The sequence below is a fragment of the Bombina bombina genome, chromosome 2 (assembly GCF_027579735.1).
Source record: "Bombina bombina isolate aBomBom1 chromosome 2, aBomBom1.pri, whole genome shotgun sequence".
NCBI lineage: Eukaryota > Metazoa > Chordata > Amphibia > Anura > Bombinatoridae > Bombina > Bombina bombina.
In genome coordinates, this window is record NC_069500.1 from 668,186,780 (window position 1) to 668,209,602 (window position 22,823).

General features: G+C 42.4%; 1 protein-coding gene across 2 annotated transcripts in view; it reads right to left on the reverse strand.

Moving 5' to 3' along the window:
• SLC44A1 (solute carrier family 44 member 1) overlaps positions 1-22,823 on the reverse strand; it is a 454,935-nt gene that overhangs the window by 301,351 nt on the left and 130,761 nt on the right. For both annotated transcript variants that reach the window (XM_053702619.1, XM_053702618.1), the window contains exon 3: positions 11,174-11,316. In XM_053702619.1, coding sequence (XP_053558594.1) covers positions 11,174-11,316 — 143 coding nt within the window. The remainder of the gene's footprint in view (positions 1-11,173; positions 11,317-22,823) is intronic.

Below are 22,823 nucleotides of genomic sequence, written 5' to 3' on the forward strand. Positions count from 1 at the left end.
TTGTCCTATGAAGTTATTCTATTTATAGGCTTTGGGAATACCGACAGGAATGATTTATGTCTCGATTCTGTGTTTCCCATTCATTTTCACTCTACTGACAAATAGGCACCTTTGTTAGTGAACCTAAGCCAGTTGCTTACAGTGTCTTTGATAGATGCAGTCTTCATAAGGCTACAGAACAAAACAAAAACATAAATTATGCTTACCAGATAATTTCCTTTCCTTCTGTATGAGGTGAGTCCACAGCTTCATTCCTTACTTGTGGGAAATACAGAACCTGGCCACCAGGAGGAGGTAAAGACACCCCAGCCAAAGGGTTGAATACCTCCCCCACTTCCCTCATCCCCCAGTCATTCTGCTGAGGGAACAAGGAACAGTAAGAGAAATATCATGGTATAAATGGTGCCAGAAGAACAAAACCAAATTTAAGTCTGCCCAATGGAGAATTTGGGCGGGGGCCGTGGACTCTCCTCATACAGAAGGAAAGGAAATTATCTGGTAAGCATAATTTATGTTTTCCTTCTTAATATGAGGAGAGTCCACGGCTTCATTCCTTACTTGTGGGAAACATATACCCAAGCTCTAGAGGACACTGAATGAAAACAGGAGAGTAAAAAGAGAGGCGGACCCTGTTCTGAGGGCACCACAGTCTGCAAAAACCCTTTCTCCCAAAAGCTGCTTCTGCCGAAGCAAAAACGCAAACTATGTAATAATTTTGAAAAAATATGTAAGGAAGACCAGGTAGTTGTCCTACAAATCTGATCCCTAAAGGCCTCATTCTCAAAACCCAAGAGGGAGCCACAGCTCTAGTTAAATGAGCCTTAAGCCTCTGAGGAGGCTTGTGTCCCGCTGACTTTATAAGCTAAGCGAACAAGCTCCTCCAACAGAAAACAAGGAAGTGGACCAAGCTTCCTGCCTCTTACACTTCGCAGAATAGACACAAACACGGAAGATGACTGAAAAAAAACTCCTTTGTAGCGTGAAGATAGAACTTCAAGACCCAAACCACATCTAAGTTATGAAATAACACCTCCTTCGAAGAAGAAGGATTAGGACACCAGGAAAGAACCACAATCTCGTGATTGATGTTGTGATTTGAAACAACCATAGGAAGAAACCTGACACAGAGAAAACAGCCTTAGCCGCATGAAAAAACTAGGTAAGGGTCCTCACATTGCAAGGCAGCCATCTCAGAAACTCTGTGTGCTGAAGCAATAACCAAAAGAAACCTTAAAAAACAGAAAATCTTAATGTCAACTCTATGCATAAGTCAAAACGGAGCCTTCTGCAAAAACTTAGAACAAGAAGTAAACTCCAAGGAGGAGCCTTGAATCTAAACACGGCCTGATTTAATCAAAGCCTGAACAATACTGACATCTGGAAGCTCTGTGCTCCTCTCAAGCAGTAAACAGATAGGGCCGAAATCTGTCCCCTAAGGGAACAGAGGGCCCTTTCCCCAGAACATCCTGGAGAAAAGAAAAGAAAGAGTCCTGAAAAACCTGGTTATATGCCAGGAGAATACCCGCTCTATATGCCATAAGAAGTAGGTCCTGCACCCCTATGATAGATGCGCCTATACACCGGCCTATGAGCTAGACCAATAGATCGACACTCCATCAGAAAAACCTCTCTTGGCTAAGAAAAAGTGGTCAATTCCACGCAGGTAGCCTCAGAGAGTCCAGGATATGAAGAACACATGGATCCTGCACCCGCAGATTCCTGTAACAAGGTCCATGGAGACGTAGCCCCTAAACTGCAACACAACTCTAGATATAAACAAAGCAAACCGTCTCAACGATGTCTGCTCCTGCTAAGATCGACCATCCACAAAGAGCGACATGGCCGAAGAGAATAAGGTTAAAAGAAAATCTTTAAGGGATGCTAGATTTTTAGCATATTAAGGATGAAAAAGCCGGAGCCCCACCTAGGATCAAACCCACCTTCTGCTACAGAAGCAGTGGAGCTAACCTGGCCTTGAAAGTCATAAAGAAAACTGCAATAGCAGGATTCAAACTCCAAGACTTCAGCATGCTAGGCAGGGTAGTCTTCCCTGCTGAAGAGTATGCTCATAGAGCGGGTCGCTGGCAATGAGCCAACGTGGGCTTTCACCCACCACCAAACACGAGACCCCCCTGAGAAGCAGGAGGAACTCTCCTTCAAAAGAGGGTCTCCCCACTGAGAGGTCCCAACTGGAACGAACCCAGAAGACCAAATCCTCCAAGCAGAATGCTCGCTGAGAAACCAAAGGAATAATCAGGAAGAAACTCCCAACCCACGGACCTCCCTAGGACACTCTCTGCCCATGGACAAGGACAAAAACGCTCCGGGAGAACTAAGAGAAAAATTTCTCAGAACAGGGAGATCTGAACAAAACACTGGGAATTGATTCCCCCCACTGGTATTCCGTGTAAGTCTGTTAAGACCGAATCACCAACTCCATGCCAAAATCATGGCCTCGGCTGTGTCCATCACTCACCACCCCCACATCAACAAAGACCAGAAGGGGGCTGGAGGGCAGAACCCAAATGGTAAATTTGCAAGATCTCAGCATTAATAGAAAGTTGCCACAGCATGATTTAATGCTAAACCTTCAGCTTGCTAGGCAGGGTAGAAATAAACCCGTCTCTAAAACAAAACAGCATCCAGATCCACCCTGGTGTCGACACCAGCAACTCAAGTCTAGATCCAACTCTGAGGATCGAAAAGACACAAGAAAATCCCTAAAAGTCTTATAGCCAGCGAAGGTAAGAAACCCAGAAAAGCCGAGACCCGGGAACTACCATAAAATCTGGAAATGGGATAATGCCACCTGGAACCCGAGATCCCAAGAAGGATCAGAACCAGGTTTACTGAAAGATAAGATTCCTAAGAACCGAATCTGCACAAAAAGGATGAAATAGGAAAGACATCCTTCTTCCAAACAAGGAAGGGAGAACCTTACATTCTCCAGCGAAATTAGAACTGAGCTCTGCTTCAATACCCTAGAACCCCATTAGGACGAAAAAACCCTCTCCCTATTAGGGTATGCACCAATAGCGGAAGAAAATATCCTGCAGAGAGAAAGATACCGGGACAAGGACTCCAAAAGACCCTTGTCTTCTCTGACCAGACAAATGTCCAGAAAACATAATTTATGCTTACCTGATAAATTCCTTTATTCTGTAGTGTGATCAGTCCACGGGTCATCATTACTTCTGGGATATTACTCCTCCCCAACAGGAAGTGCAAGAGGATTCACCCAGCAGAGCTGCATATAGCTCCTCCCCTCTACGTCACTCCCAGTCATTCGACCAAGGACCAACGAGAAAGGAAAAGCCAAGGGTGAAGTGGTGACTGGAGTATAAATTAAAAAATATTTACCTGCCTTAAAAACAGGGCGGGCCGTGGACTGATCACACTACAGAAGAAAGGAATTTATCAGGTAAGCATAAATTATGTTTTCTTCTGTTAAGTGTGATCAGTCCACGGGTCATCATTACTTCTGGGATACCAATACCAAAGCAAAAGTACACGGATGACGGGAGGGATAGGCAGGCTCTTTATACAGAAGGAACCACTGCCTGAAGAACCTTTCTCCCAAAAATAGCCTCCGATGAAGCAAAAGTGTCAAATTTGTAAAATTTGGAAAAAGTATGAAGCGAAGACCAAGTTGCAGCCTTGCAAATCTGTTCAACAGAGGCCTCATTCTTGAAGGCCCAAGTGGAAGCCACAGCTCTAGTAGAATGAGCTGTAATTCTTTCAGGAGGCTGCTGTCCAGCAGTCTCATAAGCTAAACGAATTATGCTACGAAGCCAAAAAGAAAGAGAGGTAGCGGAAGCTTTTTGACCTCTCCTCTGCCCAGAGTAAATGACAAACAGAGAAGACGTTTGTCGAAATTCCTTAGTTGCCTGTAAGTAAAATTTTAGAGCACGGACTACATCCAGGTTGTGCAGTAGACGTTCCTTCTTTGAAGAAGGATTTGGGCGTAAAGAAGGAACAACAATCTCTTGATTGATATTCCTGTTAGTAACTACCTTAGGTAAGAACCCAGGTTTAGTACGCAGGACTACCTTATCCGAATGAAAAATCAAATAAGGAGAATCACAATGTAAGACTGATAATTCAGAGACTCTTCGAGCCGAGGAAATAGCCATTAAAAATAGAACTTTCCAAGATAACAACTTTATATCAATGGAATGAAGGGGTTCAAACGGAACGCCCTGTAAAACATTAAGAACAAGGTTTAAACTCCATGGTGGAGCAACAGTTTTAAACACAGGCTTAATTCTGGCCAAAGCCTGACAAAAAGCCTGGACGTCAGGAACTTCTGACAGACGTTTGTGTAACAGAATGGACAGAGCTGAGATCTGTCCCTTTAATGAACTAGCAGATAAACCCTTTTCTAAACCTTCTTGTAGAAAAGACAATATCCTAGGAATCCTAACCTTACTCCAAGAGTAACCTTTGGATTCACACCAATATAGGTATTTACGCCATATCTTATGGTAAATCTTTCTGGTAACAGGTTTCCTAGCCTGTATTAAGGTATCAATAACTGACTCAGAAAAACCACGTCTTGATAAAATCAAGCGTTCAATTTCCAAGCAGTCAGCTTCAGAGAAGTTAGATTTTGATGTTTGAAGGGACCCTGTATCAGAAGGTCCTGTTTCAGAGGTAGAGACCAAGGTGGACAGGATGACATGTCCACCAGGTCTGCATACCAAGTCCTGCGTGGCCACGCAGGTGCTATTAGAATCACTGATGCTCTCTCTTGTTTGATTCTGGCAATCAATCGAGGAAGCAACGGGAAGGGTGGAAACACGTAAGCCAACCTGAAGTCCCAAGGTGCTGTCAGAGCATCTATCAGGACTGCTCCTGGATCCCTGGATCTGGACCCGTAACAAGGAAGCTTGGCGTTCTGTCGAGACGCCATGAGATCTATCTCTGGTTTGCCCCAACGTCGAAGTATTTGGGCAAAGACCTCCGGATGAAGTTCCCACTCCCCCGGATGAAAAGTCTGACGACTTAAGAAATCCGCCTCCCAGTTCTCCACTCCCGGGATGTGGATTGCTGACAGGTGGCAAGAGTGAGACTCTGCCCAGTAAATTATCTTTGATACTTCCATCATAGCTAGGGAGCTTCTTGTCCCTCCCTGATGGTTGATGTAAGCTACAGTCGTGATGTTGTCCGACTGAAACCTGATGAACCCCCGAGTTGTCAACTGGGGCCAAGCCAGGAGGGCATTGAGAACTGCTCTCAATTCCAGAATGTTTATTGGCAGGAGACTCTCCTCCTGACTCCATTGTCCCTGAGCCTTCAGAGAATTCCAGACGGCACCCCAACCTAGAAGGCTGGCGTCTGTTGTTAAAATTGTCCAGTCTGGTCTGCTGAATGGCATCCCCCTGGACAGATGTGGCCGAGAAAGCCACCATAGAAGAGAATTTCTGGTCTCTTGATCCAGATTCAGAGAAGGGGATAAGTCTGAGTAATCCCCATTCCACTGACTTAGCATGCACAGTTGCAGTGGTCTGAGGTGTAAGCGTGCAAAGGGTACTATGTCCATTGCCGCTACCATTAAGCCGATTACCTCCATGCATTGAGCCACTGACGGGTGTTGAATGGAATGAAGGGTGCGGCAAGCACTTTGAAGTCTTGTTAGCCTGTCCTCTGTCAGGTAAATCTTCATTTCTACAGAATCTATAAGAGTCCCCAGGAAGGGAACTCTTGTGAGTGGAACGAGTGAACTTTTCTTTTCGTTCACCTTCCATCCATGTGACCTTAGAAATGCCAGCACTAACTCTGTATGAGACTTGGCAGTTTGAAAGCTTGAAGCTTGTATCAGAATGTCGTCTAGGTATGGAGCTACCGAGATTCCCCGCGGTCTTAGTACCGCCAGAAGAGCACCCAGAACCTTTGTGAAGATTCTTGGAGCTGTAGCCAATCCGAATGGAAGAGCCACAAACTGGTAATGCCTGTCTAGGAAGGCAAACCTTAGGTACCGATAATGATCTTTGTGAATCGGTATGTGAAGGTAAGCATCCTTTAAATCTACAGTGGTCATGTATTGACCCTCTTGGATCATAGGTAAAATTGTCTGAATAGTCTCCATCTTGAACGATGGAACTCTTAGGAATTTGTTTAGGATCTTTAAGTCCAGGATTGGTCTGAAAGTTCCCTCTTTTTTGGGAACCACAAACAGATTTGAGTAAAATCCCTGTCCCTGTTCCGATCGTGGAACTGGATGGATTACTCCCATTAACAAGAGCTCTTGTACGCAGCGTAGAAACGCCTCTTTCTTTGTCTGGATTGTTGACAATCTTGACAGATGAAATCTCTCTCTTGGAGGAGAGTATTTGAAGTCCAGAAGGTATCCCTGAGATATTATCTCTAGCGCCCAGGGATCCTGAACATCTCTTGCCCAAGCCTGGGCGAAGAGAGAAAGTCTGCCCCCCACTAGATCCGATCCCGGATCGGGGGCCCTCAATTCATGCTGTTTTAGGGGCAGCAGCAGGTTTCCTAGTCTGCTTGCCCTTGTTCCAGGACTGGTTAGGTTTCCAGCCTTGTCTGTAGCGAGCAACAGCTCCTTCCTGTTTTGGTGCAGAGGAAGTTGATGCTGCTCCTGCTTTGAAATTACGAAAGGAACGAAAATTAGACTGTCTAGTCTTGGCTTTGGCTTTGTCCTGAGGCAGGGCATGGCCTTTACCTCCTGTAATGTCAGCGATAATCTCTTTCAACCCGGGCCCGAATAAGGTCTGCCCTTTGAAAGGTATATTAAGCAATTTAGACTTAGAAGTAACATCAGCTGACCAGGATTTTAGCCACAGCGCCCTGCGTGCCTGAATGGCGAATCCTGAATTCTTCGCCGTAAGTTTAGTAAGATGTACTACGGCCTCCGAAATGAATGAATTAGCTAGTTTAAGGACTCTAAGCCTGTCCGTAATGTCGTCCAGAGTAGCTGAACCAATGTTCTCTTCCAGAGACTCAATCCAGAATGCCGCTGCAGCCGTGATCGGCGCAATGCATGCAAGGGGTTGCAATATAAAACCTTGTTGAACAAACATTTTCTTAAGGTAACCCTCTAACTTTTTATCCATTGGATCTGAAAAAGCACAGCTATCCTCCACCGGGATAGTGGTACGCTTAGCTAAGGTAGAAACTGCTCCCTCCACCTTAGGGACCGTTTGCCATAAGTCCCTTGTGGTGGCGTCTATTGGAAACATTTTTCTAAATATCGGAGGGGGTGAGAACGGCACACCGGGTCTATCCCACTCCTTAGTAACAATTTCAGTAAGTCTCTTAGGTATAGGAAAAACCTCAGTACTCGTCGGTACCGCAAAATATTTATCCAACCTACACAATTTCTCTGGTATTGCAACTGTGTTACAATCATTCAGAGCCGCTAACACCTCCCCTAGTAATACACGGAGGTTTTCCAGTTTAAATTTAAAATTTGAAATATCTGAATCCAGTCTGTTTGGATCAGAACCGTCACCCACAGAATGAAGTTCTCCGTCCTCATGTTCTGCCACCTGTGACGCAGTGTCTGACATGGCCCTAATATTATCAGCGCACTCTGTTCTCACCCCAGAGTGATCACGCTTACCTCTTAGTTCTGGTAATTTAGCCAAAACCTCAGTCATAACAGTAGCCATATCCTGTAATGTGATTTGTAATGGCCGCCCAGATGTACTCGGCGCTACAATATCACGCACCTCCCTCTGAGCGGGAGATGTAGGTACTGACACGTGAGGCGAGTTAGTCGGCATAACTCTCCCCTCGTTGTTTGGTGAAATTTGTTCAATTTGTACAGATTGACTTTTATTTAAAGTAGCATCAATACAGTTAGTACATAAATTTCTATTGGGCTCCACTTTGGCATTGCAACAAATGACACAGGTATCATCCTCTGAATCAGACATGTTTAACACACTAGCAAATAAACTTGCAACTTTGAAATACAATTCAATTAGAATAATATTAAAATGTACTGTGCCTTTAAGAAGCACAGAAGATCTATGACAGTTGAAAATTAATAAATTGAAACAGTTATAGCCTCAATCCTTGTAAACAACACAACTTTAGCAAAGGTTTAATCCCATTAGCAAAGATAACAAATTCTGAAAGCAGGAAACAAATTACAGAATAAACGTTTTTTATCTCAGTCAAACTATAATTCTCACAGCTCTGCTGAGAGAAATTACCTCCCTCAAAATAAGTTTTGAAGACCCCTGAGCTCTGTAGAGATGAACCGGATCATGCAGGGAATACAATGAGTTGCTGACTGAAATATTTGATGCATAGAAAAAGCGCCAAAAAACGGCCCCTCCCCCTCACACACAGCAGTGAGGGAGAACAGAAACTGTCAGAAAAACAGATTAAGCAACTGCCAAGTGGAAAAATAGTGCCCAAACATTTATTCACACAGTACCTCAGCAAATGAAAACGATTTTACATTCCAGCAAAAACGTTAAACATAATCTCTAGTTATTAAACAGCTTTATGTATTTCTTACAGTGTAATTCTAGTGAAGTACCATTCCCCAGAATACTGAAGTGTAAAGTATACATACATGACATATCGGTATGGCAGGATTTTCTCATCAATTCCATTGTCAGAAAATAAAAACTGCTACATACCTCTATGCAGATTCATCTGCCCGCTGTCCCCTGATCTGAAGTTTACCTCACTCCTCAGATGGCCGAGAACAGCAATATGATCTTAACTACTCCGGCTAAAATCATAGCAAAACTCTGGTAGATTCTTCTTCAAACTCTGCCAGAGAGGTAATAACACACTCCGGTGCTATTTTAAAATAACAAACTTTTGATTGAAGATATAAAACTAAGTATAATCACCATAGTCCTCTCACACATCCTATCTAGTCGTTGGGTGCAAGAGAATGACTGGGAGTGACGTAGAGGGGAGGAGCTATATGCAGCTCTGCTGGGTGAATCCTCTTGCACTTCCTGTTGGGGAGGAGTAATATCCCAGAAGTAATGATGACCCGTGGACTGATCACACTTAACAGAAGAAAGGAAGCCTATTTCTGGTCACCCCTAGATTCATATGATCCAGTATCAAGCACCCATCCCATATAATACCTAAACAGGTCCAGCCTGTTAACTAGGATAGATGGGCCTGCTGTACCTGAACCAGAATTCAGAAGAAAAAACTCCTAAGTAAAAGAAGGAGCAGACCTAACTAGTATCCACAACAGGTCTTGCCTGTCATCTAGGATACGGTGTATGTTCCAGAATACTCCCGGACTAAAAAGGAAACCTCCCTAAGTTCCAGCAAAGCTAGAACAGAGAAATCAAATTAAAGAAATTAAGTTCCAAGGCTTAAAAAGTGCTCTAAAATATCGGGGGAACTATCACTCCGAGCAGAAAACTATAAGATTCCCTCGGAAGTCTCCAACAATCTCGACCATCAAAGTCGATAGTATAAAAACCCCATGCGACAAAACGTCTTTCTAAGAAGAGTTTCTGAAACAATCCAGAGCTCAGAAAAAAAAAACTCTCCGGAACGGTATGGTAAAGAAAGAGGCAAGCGCCCACAGAAATAAGCTGAAAAAGGAGTGTGTAAACAAAACAGGTCCTGCCTGTCATACAACACAACCCCCATAGAGCTCAGAACTGGGATTATAAATAAATAATAACACAAAAAGTAAGACAAGACAAGGAATATCAGCATTCTCCACTCGTCTAGTTAAGATCACTATCTGACTTTGAGTATAGAGAGTCAACTAACGGAGCAGTACTGGAAACCTCTAACATCGCCAAAACCTCTCTCAGAAGTAAACGCAGGCGTGCCAATCTAAATCTAAATGCTAAGCCCTCCGCAGACAGAGGACCCAAGTCAGCGGACTCTGACCCTGGAGGTTCTCCCTCTGAAGATTCAGAGGAAACCGCATCCCCAGAGGACTGATCGGACAGCAATTGTCCTTGAGCAGGAGAGCCCGGACTAACCCCCCGCTTGCGCGTAGCAGGAATAGGTAACCTCGCTAAGGCCGAAGAGATGGCCATGCGGAAGTGCCTAGTAACCTCTGGTGGAAACAAAGCCCTTTACAGGCGAAGGAGGGTCAGAACTTGGGAAAACAGCATATGAAGGAACAGAATCAAGCGAACACACCTCGCTGGATGAAGAGTCCTCAGAGGCGGATGGCTCAGTGGCTTTTAAGATCCCAACATTGGTTGATGAGAACACTGTATAGTGGCCTACGGAACATAATTTAGCAGGCTGGATTACCCAGGCCTCCTCACAATATACACAGGTATCAAATTCTGTATTGGAGGGATCCCCCTCTAAATTATCAGAATCCTCCATAACTCGTCTATATCAAATTATAGTAAGGAAAAACAACTGGCACCTTATACCCCCAATGGCTGGGGCACTCACCACCTCCTATGACCCAGACAGATTGAGAAGAAGCTTCTCTCCGCAGGCGTTCCGCATCAGCCTAAGAGCCCAAATGTTCTTACACATAAGCAGTCGAAATCACAAAAGAAATAAGATTAAAAAATCCCACTGTTCAATAATCTCCCTCAGGAGATATTAACCCTTGATTCCATAAAGATAAAGGAGTCCCACTGTGACCCTGTCTCATTACTTTACACACATGTTAACAATAAGAAAACAATGTTACCGGAATCTATGCCATGGAACAGTGACACGGCCCTTCAAGAGTGACAGATTGTAGCAGCGCTTCTGACATGGACTTGAGTGAAGAAAGCAGGCAGCAAAACTCATCAACACTGATTGCTTAAGGAGCTGTTAATATGAGTCTGGATGGGTTCACAGAAAGACTCTCCCTGCATCTCCAGACTCTAACTTTCGTCAATGCGCTCACTGAGAGGCTACAAGACTACTTAAAACTCCAGCATCATCTCAAAGAGTACTACCCTCCATAAGGAACTACTCTGAAATCTTCTGACACTTTTCTGCCAACCTCCTGTGACGAAAGGCAAAGAATGACTGGGGGATGAGGGAAGTGGGGGAGGTATTTAAGCCTTTGGCTGGGGTGTCTTTGCCTCCTCCTGGTGGCCAGGATCTGTATTTCCCACAAGTAAGGAATGAAGCCGTGGACTCCTTATAATATTAAGAAGGAAACAGATCCACCACTGTCCATTTCCTAAAGTAATCATCTATTTAGCTAAATACCAGAATAACATACACTCTTCCATTCTGAACTTACTTGTGCTTGGTATGGTCCATACCACTGTTTGGAATTCCCTCGACCTTGACATTCTTCTGTCCACATATGTTCCCATAGCTGTCATAGCCAAATATTAGTCTTGAAGCAGCTCCAGTGGCAATTGAAAAACCACAGATAAACCCCTGCACAAATTAAATAAAAAAAGTTTGATAATCAATTTGCATAAACAATGCATAATGTTACTTGACTGCAAACTTATTCTAATGAACACATTAAATTGGAGCATAAATAAGGTTTTTAGTATCTTACGTTTTTATTATTCTAGTGCAACAGGAAGAGGTCTAATATGAATGCAGTATTTTCTATGTAATAATTAATGGGGATTTTTATGTACTCATTTGGATGAAATGTGTGGCACATAATTTTTATGACACAGTTATGGCTTTGAGTTGGAAATCTGCAATATATATGCATATGAAAATGCATTTTGTATGATAATGCATTTCCCAGTCATATTTATTTATTAGCCAATTTCTTCATTATGTATATTTCAAATGATCTCCAGTTCACCATCTAACTGCAAACACAATGATCCCAGCAGACAGCCAGAATGTGTTCATCTCACCCACAGTACAGATTTGCAATGATACATTTCTTACAGCACAGCACAGCACATTTATAGTTGTAGTTTTATTAGGTATGACAAGACAATTCATATAAAGTCAATGAGTTTTTATCCACCTCAGACATTGCATGTGTGAAACAAAGACTAAAAAATAAAATACATCCCTGGCACCTACTTTATCTTTTGTTTTTTTAAACTTTCAAGAGATTGAAGATTGATTGTGTGATTATTATGCCAAGTTGCATAACATTTCTTATTTTATTCGTAGAGCTTTTTCTTTCATTGATCTAAAAGGATCATTTTCAAAATGTTTTTTTTTTTTCTAACTCTTGTTTCTGCCCTGAATATATTTTTTCTTTTAAAACTTGTAGTGGTGTGTCCACCATTACAGCAGAAGTGATTATCTTTATCAGACATAGAAGGATAAGCATTAAGTACAAACCAATAATGCTGCATAATTTTACATTAAAATATTTTTAACACTTATAACTGATGTACTTTCAAACTTTTAAATAAAATGTCACTTTAAATGTACAATAAAGTCACCATTTTCTTTTATTGCATCTAACAGAGTGCTTTCTAAAATGTCATATACTGCTTTACAGTATATTGATGCCAAAAGACTGAATTATAGCCACTCAACTTTAGATTAGCCATATAAAAATATTAATTTATTTATTTTTTTTCTCTTTTTTTTAAGAAAGCTTGTTTTATGTAAATGAGCATAGAACAAATTTATGTCAAATAACTATTACAAATAGAAAAAGATCCCTTTTAACACATGCTTTGTAAATTTTCCCCTTGAAAAACCAAGAGATGTAAAAAATCAAGAGTTGATATTTTTCAAACTTTAAAATGAGAAACCATTCAGAGGTTATTCTTTTAAAGGCATTGCTAATGTTATGTGATCAGTACTGAAACTGCACTGGGATGGATACTAAATGATTTCTTGGTTTCAAAAGACAGGGTGTCCAATACTAATCCTTCTTGACCTCTCTGCTGTATTTGACACCGTGGACCATGGCATTTTACTAAACCGTCTGCAGAACGTCTGAGGTACAGTTCTAAGATGTTTAAATAATTTCTGTCTGACAGAATCCAGTGTTTTATTTGTAGTATACACCTCCTTGGTGTGTTGAGCCCCACAGGGTTCTATCTTATCTCTCATGTTATTTACAGAGTATTTTTCTTCCAGTGGGAGATATAAGGCAGCATGGCCTCAGCTACCACTTATGCAGATGACACACAAATATACATCTCCTTCAAGTCAAACACAAATGTTCCTGTAGAAACAGTTAATGTCTTACTGCTCTCTTGGAATAGATGTATACCAGTTGGTTGACACTAAGCCCAGACAAAACAGAAGTACTTGTGATGGTAGAGATAGTATGATAACTAAGCCCAACAAGACCAATAAATTGGTCTAAAAAGATGAGGATCAAAACTGCAAATTGCAACATAGTAGACTATTGCACAGCAACAAAAAATAGTAGTACCACAGTACAATATAATACTGTAGTATGCACCACAAGAGAATATATTTTATGGCAATGAATAACAAGATATAGAAATACTTAAGTATCCATTCACATATAAGGTAGACTATTGCATGGCAATAAATCATAGTAGTACAAATATAGAAAATACTGTATTATCCACTCATAAGGAGAATATTGTATGGCAATAAAAACCAGTATTACTAGATATGGAAAATCTAGTATTCACACAAGTATATTATTGCACAGCAAAAACTAATAGTAGTATAGCATTACAAGTATAACAAATAACGTAGTATCCACTCACAAGTATAATATTGCATGGCAATAAATAATATTAATAAAAGATATGGAGTATCTCAAGTATAACAAATATAACTACAGACTCCAAGACCTATGTGCTAACGATTTAAAAGTCGTTAGTAAGGGATATGAAACCCAAAAATGTATCTTTGCAATTCAGACAGAGCATACTATTTTTAAAAAAAAATTCCAATACACTTCTATGATCAAATTTGCTTTGTTCCCATGATATTCTGTGTTGAAGAGATACCTAGGTAGGCATCTGGAGCACTACATGGCAGGAAATAGTGCTGCCATCTAGTGCTCTTTCAAATGGATAACATTCTTGCAAAACTGCTACCATATAGTGCTCAAGTCAGGGCCAGGAGTTGGGGTTTGCAAGCTGTATGGCCACACAGGGCGCCATGGCAACAAGGGCGCCAGGCAACCGTAACAGCTTGCTGTCCCCCCCAGGGCTTCAGTGTGCCCGCGCCATTGTTTTCCGGCGCGTGGCAGCTGGCAGAGAAGTGAAGGGGCGGGGATTACCCGGAACAAGTGAAGGGTGCAGCTTAAATAATCTTCCAACGCGCAGCTGCCAGTGAAGGAAGCAGAGATAATCCCCGCCCCTTCACTACTCTGCCAGCCGCAGCTCATTGGAAGACAGTAAGAGAGTGGTGCGGGCGCACTGGAGCCCTGGGGAATCAATGGGGCTTAAAGGGGGGAATGAATGGGGCTTAAAGGGGATGGAATGAATGGGGGCTAAAGAGGGAAATGGAGATGACAGGGGAGGAAAGGGGAAATGGAGATAGCAGGGGGAGGAAAGGGTGGATAATGGAAATGGATTGGGAGCTAATTGACCTGAAAGGGGGAGAAAAGAGGGGAAATGGAGATGACTGGGGATTAAAAGCGGTGTGATGGAAGGGGGGCTAACGGACTTGAAATGAAGGGGTAATGGAAATCAAAAGAAGGGGAAAGTAAGATGAAATGAGGGGTAATGGTGATAAAAGGGGGTAATGGATATGGAAGGGGAGGGAGTAAATGAGATGATAGAGCGGAGGGGAAATGGAGGGAATGGACATGGAAGGGGAGGGTGAGTAAATGGAATGGATATAAAGAAATGGATGTGGAAATGGTGGAAAGAAAAGGGGATGGAAAGGTGGGGAGGAAGGAGCATGGAAAAGGGAGAGAAAGAGAGAGACAGGAGTGGAAAGACAGAGAGTGTGAGTGTGCATATCAATCCATGAGTGAATCTGAGTGTATGTGTGTATCTGTGAGTGTATGAATCGGAATGTGTGAATCTATGAGTGTATATACTTAAATGTGTGAATGTGTGTGTGTGTGTGTGTGTGTGTGTGTGTGTGTGTGTGTGTGTGTGTGTGTGTGTATCTGTCCAAACAATGCCTATTTACAGATGTACCAAAACTTTAACACATACTGATATTACACACACAGAAATATTGACAAAACACATGCTGACATTGCACACACAGAAATCACAAACATATTTTGGTTTTCTCACTGTCTCTGTCCGTCTCTCGCTTTGCTCATCTATCTTTCTTTGTCTTTATGCCTTTCTCTGTCTTTCTCATCACCTCTCTTGCCACACCCCTTTGAGGGGTGTGGCCAGGGAGGGGCGCTGTGAAGATTTTTCGCACAGGGCCCCTAAAGGCCTAAGGCCAGCCCTGGCTCCAGAAATTAGCCGGCTCCTAAGCTTACTTCCCTGCTTTCAACAAAAGATACAAAGAGAATGAAGAAAAGTAGATAAAATAAGTAAATTAGAAAGTTGTTTAAAATTGGGTTCTCTATCTGAATCATGATAGAAACATTTTGGGTTTCACATCCCTTTAATTACAATCCCAGACTGCTCCATAGCAACTAAGGAGACAGTACATAACTTGAACACCAGAAATTAGCATATATAAGTTAATACAGAGCTATAAATACACTTATTAGACCTGTAGAATAAACCTATGTAACAAAATACAGTAGGCAAAAAGAACATATTTATAACATGGTGCATAACAGGCCATAGGGCCTAAGATCGTAAATCAAAAACAGAAATGCCACCTTATGAAGTATACACAGACTGCAAACTGATTGTATGTACAGCATGTAAGCAGATATTTACATCAGTAGAAGCATAAAATGAAAAACTTAGGCTAGTTCTGCAAAGTTAAACTGGAGGACAGATATTCATCAATTTGCAAAACAAACCTGTTTGTATAAAAATAAAACAGTAGCTCTGCCCTCAAGAGTCTCTGGGCAGCACCTTGAGTTGTAGCAATATTGGAGGCTCTGTGTGGACTGCCAATAACTAGCCGATTATCTCCAGTGTATGAAGCCATCTACTCTATCTGCCAAAATATTTGACATCTATAGATTATACTGGTTCTCCAGACACCAGATGTGCTGAGTACCACACAAGTTTTCTGATCCAGAGCGTTGAGGCCTACAGGAATCCCGACAGGGAGAGGCCCTTAACCCCACCCCGTAAATCTAGAAGGGGGTAAGAGCAGCTAATACGCTGTACACTTTCATATTATTTGCTTTATAAGTGAGCTGATACCTATACCAAAACCTGTCATCTACATTATCCATTACTCTAAGTGAGGAAGTTCCCGCATATATCAGTTAACCTGTAAAATACACGCAACAGGATAACAGCAAAGCATGGCGACGACAGATCTGAAATTGGAAGAGGCCATATACACATTGCTGGAAAATCACTTTCAAAACCTTTACTGGCTTGTAGAAGTTTGTTTTAACCTTGGTTTTCCAACCAGAGTGTGCCTGGACCAAGACCTTGAACTTTCCAAGAATGAGACGGTAGTGTCACTGAGAGACTCAGGCAACCCTTCCAATAAATGCGATGAGGAACTTACCAACATTTTTGACTCCTTGACAGATGTGCAGTCAAAACATGCTGAACACTGGTCTCTTAGTGATGTCCACAACAATTTGTTAAGCCAATTAAACGATCCACAAAGACTGAAAGTGACTTCTCTCTTATTCAAGCTTACATGGACGAGGAGCAAAGCGGGTATATTGAGCAAATGGCGCTACCTACAAGACCCCTAGCTGTAGCTGGAACCATTTGTGCATTACCACAGAGAAAAGACCAGCTCTCAGTTCCTATCAAAGTTTCTGACTCCTACTTTGTTTTTGGCAAGCTGTTGGATCGTGAGGCCTCGAGCCTCAGAGGCGGGTGGGGGAGTGCGGCCGGCTCCCTGGCCTGTAGCTTAAGTTTAAAATGGCCTTGGGACAGAACCTGTTTGCAGTCTCAAACGTTAACCCTTTATTCAGCTAAGCTATACTGGAACGGACTGCAGGTCGCATTGAGAGGTCGGTCTGGAGTGGGCTAAATATTTTATTTCTGTAAAGGTTGGGAATCAACATGTAACCCTTAAAGTGGACAGTCTGCTCACTAATTTAAAATAGTGCTCCCCACAAGGACTCCCACTTTGACTTTATCCTTGTTCTTCTTTAGTGTGGTGATTTTTGTGTGTTGAGGGCATCCCTATGATGATCACTACGTTCAGTTCACATTTAAGTGCTCTCATAGTGACTCTTTATGTATATGTCCATGCTCTCAGTAAGATCAATACCCTCCTATGCCTAAGTTCATAAACTTCTTAACTTTCCCAGTTTTTATTTCAATTTTGAGGCATCTGGTAGCTAAGTGGCAGACCTCTTTATTTTTATATTTTCTTAATTACAGATATGTATGCTTCCATGTCATGCTCCCACTACTGCCCACAAATGTTTTGAGTTTGTTACTATTCTCATGCTGGTCATTATAGAGAACTTAATGCTACCCAATAACAATGTTTATCTTAATACTGTATACAATCACTTGTGGTCACATTGCATGACCTTCACCAATGCTAGCCTGTTTAAATGTTATATAAAACAACAAACATGTTTCCTTAATAAGTTCTAAGTTAAGACACCTCATACCATTGCTGCCTAATTTATTAGCCACTTATACTTTCACTATGTTCAATTACCAGTTTTAGTTTAATTTTGAGACCTTTTGTAGCTAAGGGGCAGACCTCTTCATTTAAATTCTCTCTTAACTATGGTTATGTAAGCTTCCTAACCAGCTATTGCATACAGCCTCCTGTGATCATACTGCATGTTCTTTGCCAAAGCTAGCCTGTCTAAATATTATAAAATCTACAATGAAGCCCATTAACAGGTTTTAAGATAGTCTCTTCATACCACTGTAGCCTAATATGTCATGCTTTTTCTGTTGTCCGCAAATGTTTAGAATTCATTACTACTCTCATGCCGGTCATTATAGAGAACGCTACCCATTAGCAATCTTATTTCAATATCATATACAATCACTTGTGGTCACATTGCATGATATTTTCCAATGCCAGCCTGTCTAAATATTTTATGAACAACAAATATTTTTCCTTAAAAGGCTTTAAGTTAGACAACATTATACCAATATTCTCTAATTCATTAGCCAATTATGCTTTTACTATGTTCCATTAATGTTTTGTATATACATATATTCATAGTCATTGTGTTTCAACAGTGTTTTGAAAGCCCAAAGGCAGCCTTATATTACAATATACTCCTATTTTTAATGTTACACGATACAACGATAGTCCAAAAGTGGCCTTATATACTTTAAGGAGCTAAAAAAAAGAGGTTTTAATTTTATGGGTCACTAATATTTATGTCACTTAGCTATATGTGTCTCAGACAATGTTTTATTTGAAATTGACCTGAGTACATTGTCTCTGTACAATGAATGTGATGTGGTTATCTATGTGTCGTGACCTTACATATCTCATTGTAATGTTTAATAAATGTCTATAGGATAGGGGGCGCCCTAAGAGAATTTTTGCACAATATGTTGTATATTACATATGATAGTGAATATAATGCACAGAGTGTGATAATATAAATGACAATATTACTCAAGTGTCAATTCACAAAAATATAACAATTCAGCAAAATATTAATTCACAAAAATATATAACAATTCAACAAAGTAGCAATATATTCCAACAATATATATTAGGTATGTGAGATGAGATAATGTTGAGGCAGCAATCTGTAGCAGACCCGGCCTGGATCCGAAAGGGTAACCTATAAGCAAAGAAAGAGACAGATGCGCCACATGGCCTAATATTGTTTGATCCAAATAGGTGAACTAACAGATTGTATTATATTCAACTCACAATCTAGGATGCACTCCAGTTAGTGCAATGGGAGCAGTCTGGGATCTATAACAGTCACCCAGCAGACCGAGCTCTCAAGCTGAAGATAGGTGATCTGTAGTAAAACACAAGGGGACACAGAGGTGCCTATATGGCCTAGTACTGTCTTATGCCAGGAGCAATGGTGTGTGTGGTAAGATATATACTCACAAGAAGTAAAGCATCTCCATTGATGCTAATCAGACAGGAAGGGATCAATCAAGTCACCCAACAGACTGTAACAGGGCTTCCACAGGAGGCAAACCGCAAAGGTCCAATGGACCAAGGGAAAATCCAAATAAAACACAGTAGCAAGTGTTTGAGATAAAAAAGTATAAGACTTTACTGACAAAAATTAAAATACAGCGACGCGTTTCTCAGTCACAGACTGAGGAAACAGTCTGTGACTGAGAAACGCGTCGCTGTATTTTAATTTTTGTCAGTAAAGTCTTATACTTTTTTATCTCAAACACTTGCTACTGTGTTTTATTTAGATTTTCACTTGGTCCATTGGACCTTTGCGGTTTGCCTCCTGTGGAAGCCCTGTTACAGTCTGTTGGGTGACTTGATTGATCCCTTCCTGTCTGATTAGCATCAATGGAGATGCTTTACTTTTTGTGAGTATATATCTTACCACACACACCATTGCTCCTGGCATAAGACAGTACTAGGCCATATAGGCACCTCTGTGTCCCCTTGTGTTTTACTACAGATCACCTATCTTCAGCTTGAGAGCTCGGTCTGCTGGCTAATGTTTAATAAACCCTCAATAAAAAAAAAAAAATTATGCCTACCACAGCTGCATTCATTACTTTTGGGAAATAAGAACCTGGCCACCAGGAGGAGGCAAAGACAACCCAGACAAAGTCTTAAATACTCCTCCCACTCCCCTCATCCCCCAGTCATTCTGCCGAGGAACAAGGAACAGTAGAAGAAATATCAGGGTGAAAGGTGCCAGAAGAATAATAAGGACACCCCACATAAAATTACGGATGGGGAGCTGTGGACTCTTTCCATCAGAAGAAAAGGAAATTATCAGGTAAGCATAATTTATGGGGGGGGGGTTTTATTGAGTGTTTATTAAACATTACAATGAGATATGTAAGGTCACAACACATAGATAACCACATCACATTAATTGTACAATTAGGTCAATTTCAAATAAATAGAAAGAGTCCACAGCTGCATTCATTACTTTTGGGGGGAAAATAACCAAGTTATAAAGGACACTGAATGCCAAGACGGAAGGGTACAATAGGCGGCCCATACTGATTGCACCAAGTCTGAACCTCTACCCGATAAAAAAAACCTGCTTCGTCCGAAACCGAGAAAACTTTTAGAGGAAAAGTTCCAATGACACTGACTCGCAGTTAGTCCAGAAGCCAAACTAGAGACTGCAAACGGACTCTACTGAGCCAACAGTCCTCCAGGACACACCGTTGTCCAACAAACAGTCTTCCACTGCTCATCTCCACAAATGAAGGAGACACTAGCCGAAACCCCCAAGGGAACAAGGCAAAGGAGAACCAAGGAAACCGAAAGGTCCCCTAATACAAAAAAAGAACACCTCCATGAGTGAGCCTAGCTTACAGAGACCCAAAGGGGCCCAAACAGGGAAAAGAGGCCACTCCTATACCAAGGGAAATCCGGGACAAGACAGGGCACAAAGACAGAACAGAAGTCTCTCCAACATCCTGCAAGCACCGATTGCAACTGAAGAGGCAAAGTCCTCCCAGTGTCAAGAATACCAAGGCATTCGACCATGAAAAACTGTGTAATACACCCAGGTGAGAAACCCAGTTTGGAAACACAGAGTCCATAACAGGATGACACAGAGGATACTTGCGAGGAAGAAGCAGTGAAGCAAGAAACAGACCGCAAAAGCAACCACCGGACAGAGGGCACGCTCCAGGCAATTTAAGTCGCCGGACCTACGCACAGGTTCCTAAAAAGGGGAACACAAAAGCTCAATCGAGGCCCCCCGAGAAGGAGAGTATACCCTCAGAACCCGAAGAAAGAGTAAACTCTCTTCTGAAATCAATGGAGCCAGTTGAAAGGAAAATCTATACCCTAGCAGACTAAGCTAACAGGATAGACTCAACAAAGCGCACAAATCCAGAGGAGACTGCGACCGAACGCAGCTCCATAGACCTCTCGGCCATCCTGACCTGCAGACCCACAGCCAGCTGGACCAACCCAGCCTCAGGGATCCAAAGCAGGGAAGCAAAAGAACCCCGAAACAGGTACTGGAACGAGCGTAAGGATAGCACAGCCATCCCCACAGAGTACAAGTACAACCCAACTCTGAAAACAGACAACAAGGCCATAAGACCCAAGGATCTATCAAAATAAAGGCCCAACAAGTCTGCTTAGAGCTAGCAAGACCTCTGGGGGGAAAAATCCCACCTTTCTGTCTCCCATCCAGGAGAAGCCCCAAGCAAGTACTCTTCTTTAGGGGATATTCTCCTCCCTATGGAGATAAAGGGATGATGCTGGAAGGGCAATAACTGTCCTCAAGGCCCAAAGTCACCGGCTAATGAAAAGAGAAAATCCCAAAACAGATGTCCTAGAAAAGGACCCCCCTACAAGTAGCTTTCCAAGCAGAGGCACAGCCAACCCATTCGCCTGCAGAGCAGGGAATCCACTGGAACACTGGCAAGCTGACCATGGGAATACAACCCTAAGGCGCATCAGAAATTGGAAATTCAACGCCAGCAGCTGGGTATGAACCAACCACCCTTGAGGCTCAAGCCACACGGCTAACTACCAGATGACATGGGTCACTCCATGGCAAAGAGTAAAAAATACTCCAAAATCCTGGCCAACCATGACCAGGTTAGGTAGATGGAGCAAGGACATAGCCCCAGTTCCCACTACTGTGGAACACCCCGACCAGCCCTGAGATCCAAGATTCCAAAAACACCCAAGACTGGGCAGGAAAAAGGCCAAGCGGAGCTTCAGCAACCAGAAGTCTCAGGGAGAAAAACAGGTCCGGGCAACAAATAGTTCAGGCAAACCTTACCCTAGAACTAAACACCCCCAACTGGCCAAAAAGCCAGACACAAGGGTATGGATGCATATCAAGAGAATACGGATAGCGAGAAGAACTCGAAAGTCCCGACCAAAGGAAGGAACCACCCCTAGCTAAGTCCAACGCTCCAAGGAGCAAGGCTGGAAGTCGTATGAAGATACTTTTTAGAGCCTCAGGGCAACCAAGGGAAACCTTGAGGTCAAAAAAATCCTACTAGCAGGACTAGTCTCCCTATCACCTCCGCACAAGCAGAGGACACAAGGAAGAGAAAGGCACTAAGCCTACCCAGCTCCAGAAAACCCTGAGCTAAACAAAGTCCCCACAGGGAACAACCATCACCCGGATACACAGATCCCTAAAAGGAGATGCAACTCACCCGGAGACAATTGAAGAAGACCCAAGGGTCTCTTATAACTCAGACAGACAGCACACGTCAAAGAGTAAGAGCTGCATCTAGATACACTACAAACAGCTTACACATACATCCACAAGGTGTCAAAAGCCGCAACTGGTTTCAAACTGCAAAACCTTCCGCATGCTAGACAGCTATCCCGTACAAGCTGTTGGATCAAGCCCAAAAGGACAAATCCAGAGGCATAAAAATGAAGGTCAAATCGCTCAACTGCGGTAAGGGGCATTAAGCCCTTCAACCCTCCACCACATGGGGGGAGGAAACACTAAGTTCTGATGAAATCAGATATCAGATAGAGTGACACAGCGGAAAACTTCCCTGCCCAGCCATCTATAACTGAAGGCTGTAAGGACTTAATCTGTCCACCTCACGGACCCACAGGTCCTCTCGAACGCTTAGTTAAACATGAAAAACAATGATAACCGAGGCACTCTGCGCTTCTACCGAACCAGCCAAGCAGAACAGCACCACGTGTCTGAACAGCTACAAGACCAAACGAACCCGACAGGACCAGCCTGCACCTAGGGCCTTACCAGCATAGGACTAACATGCCCAAAACAACATCCGAAGAAGTAAGAAAGAGTATTAATCCAAAAAGGTTCCAGAAGGAAACAAAAACAAATAAAA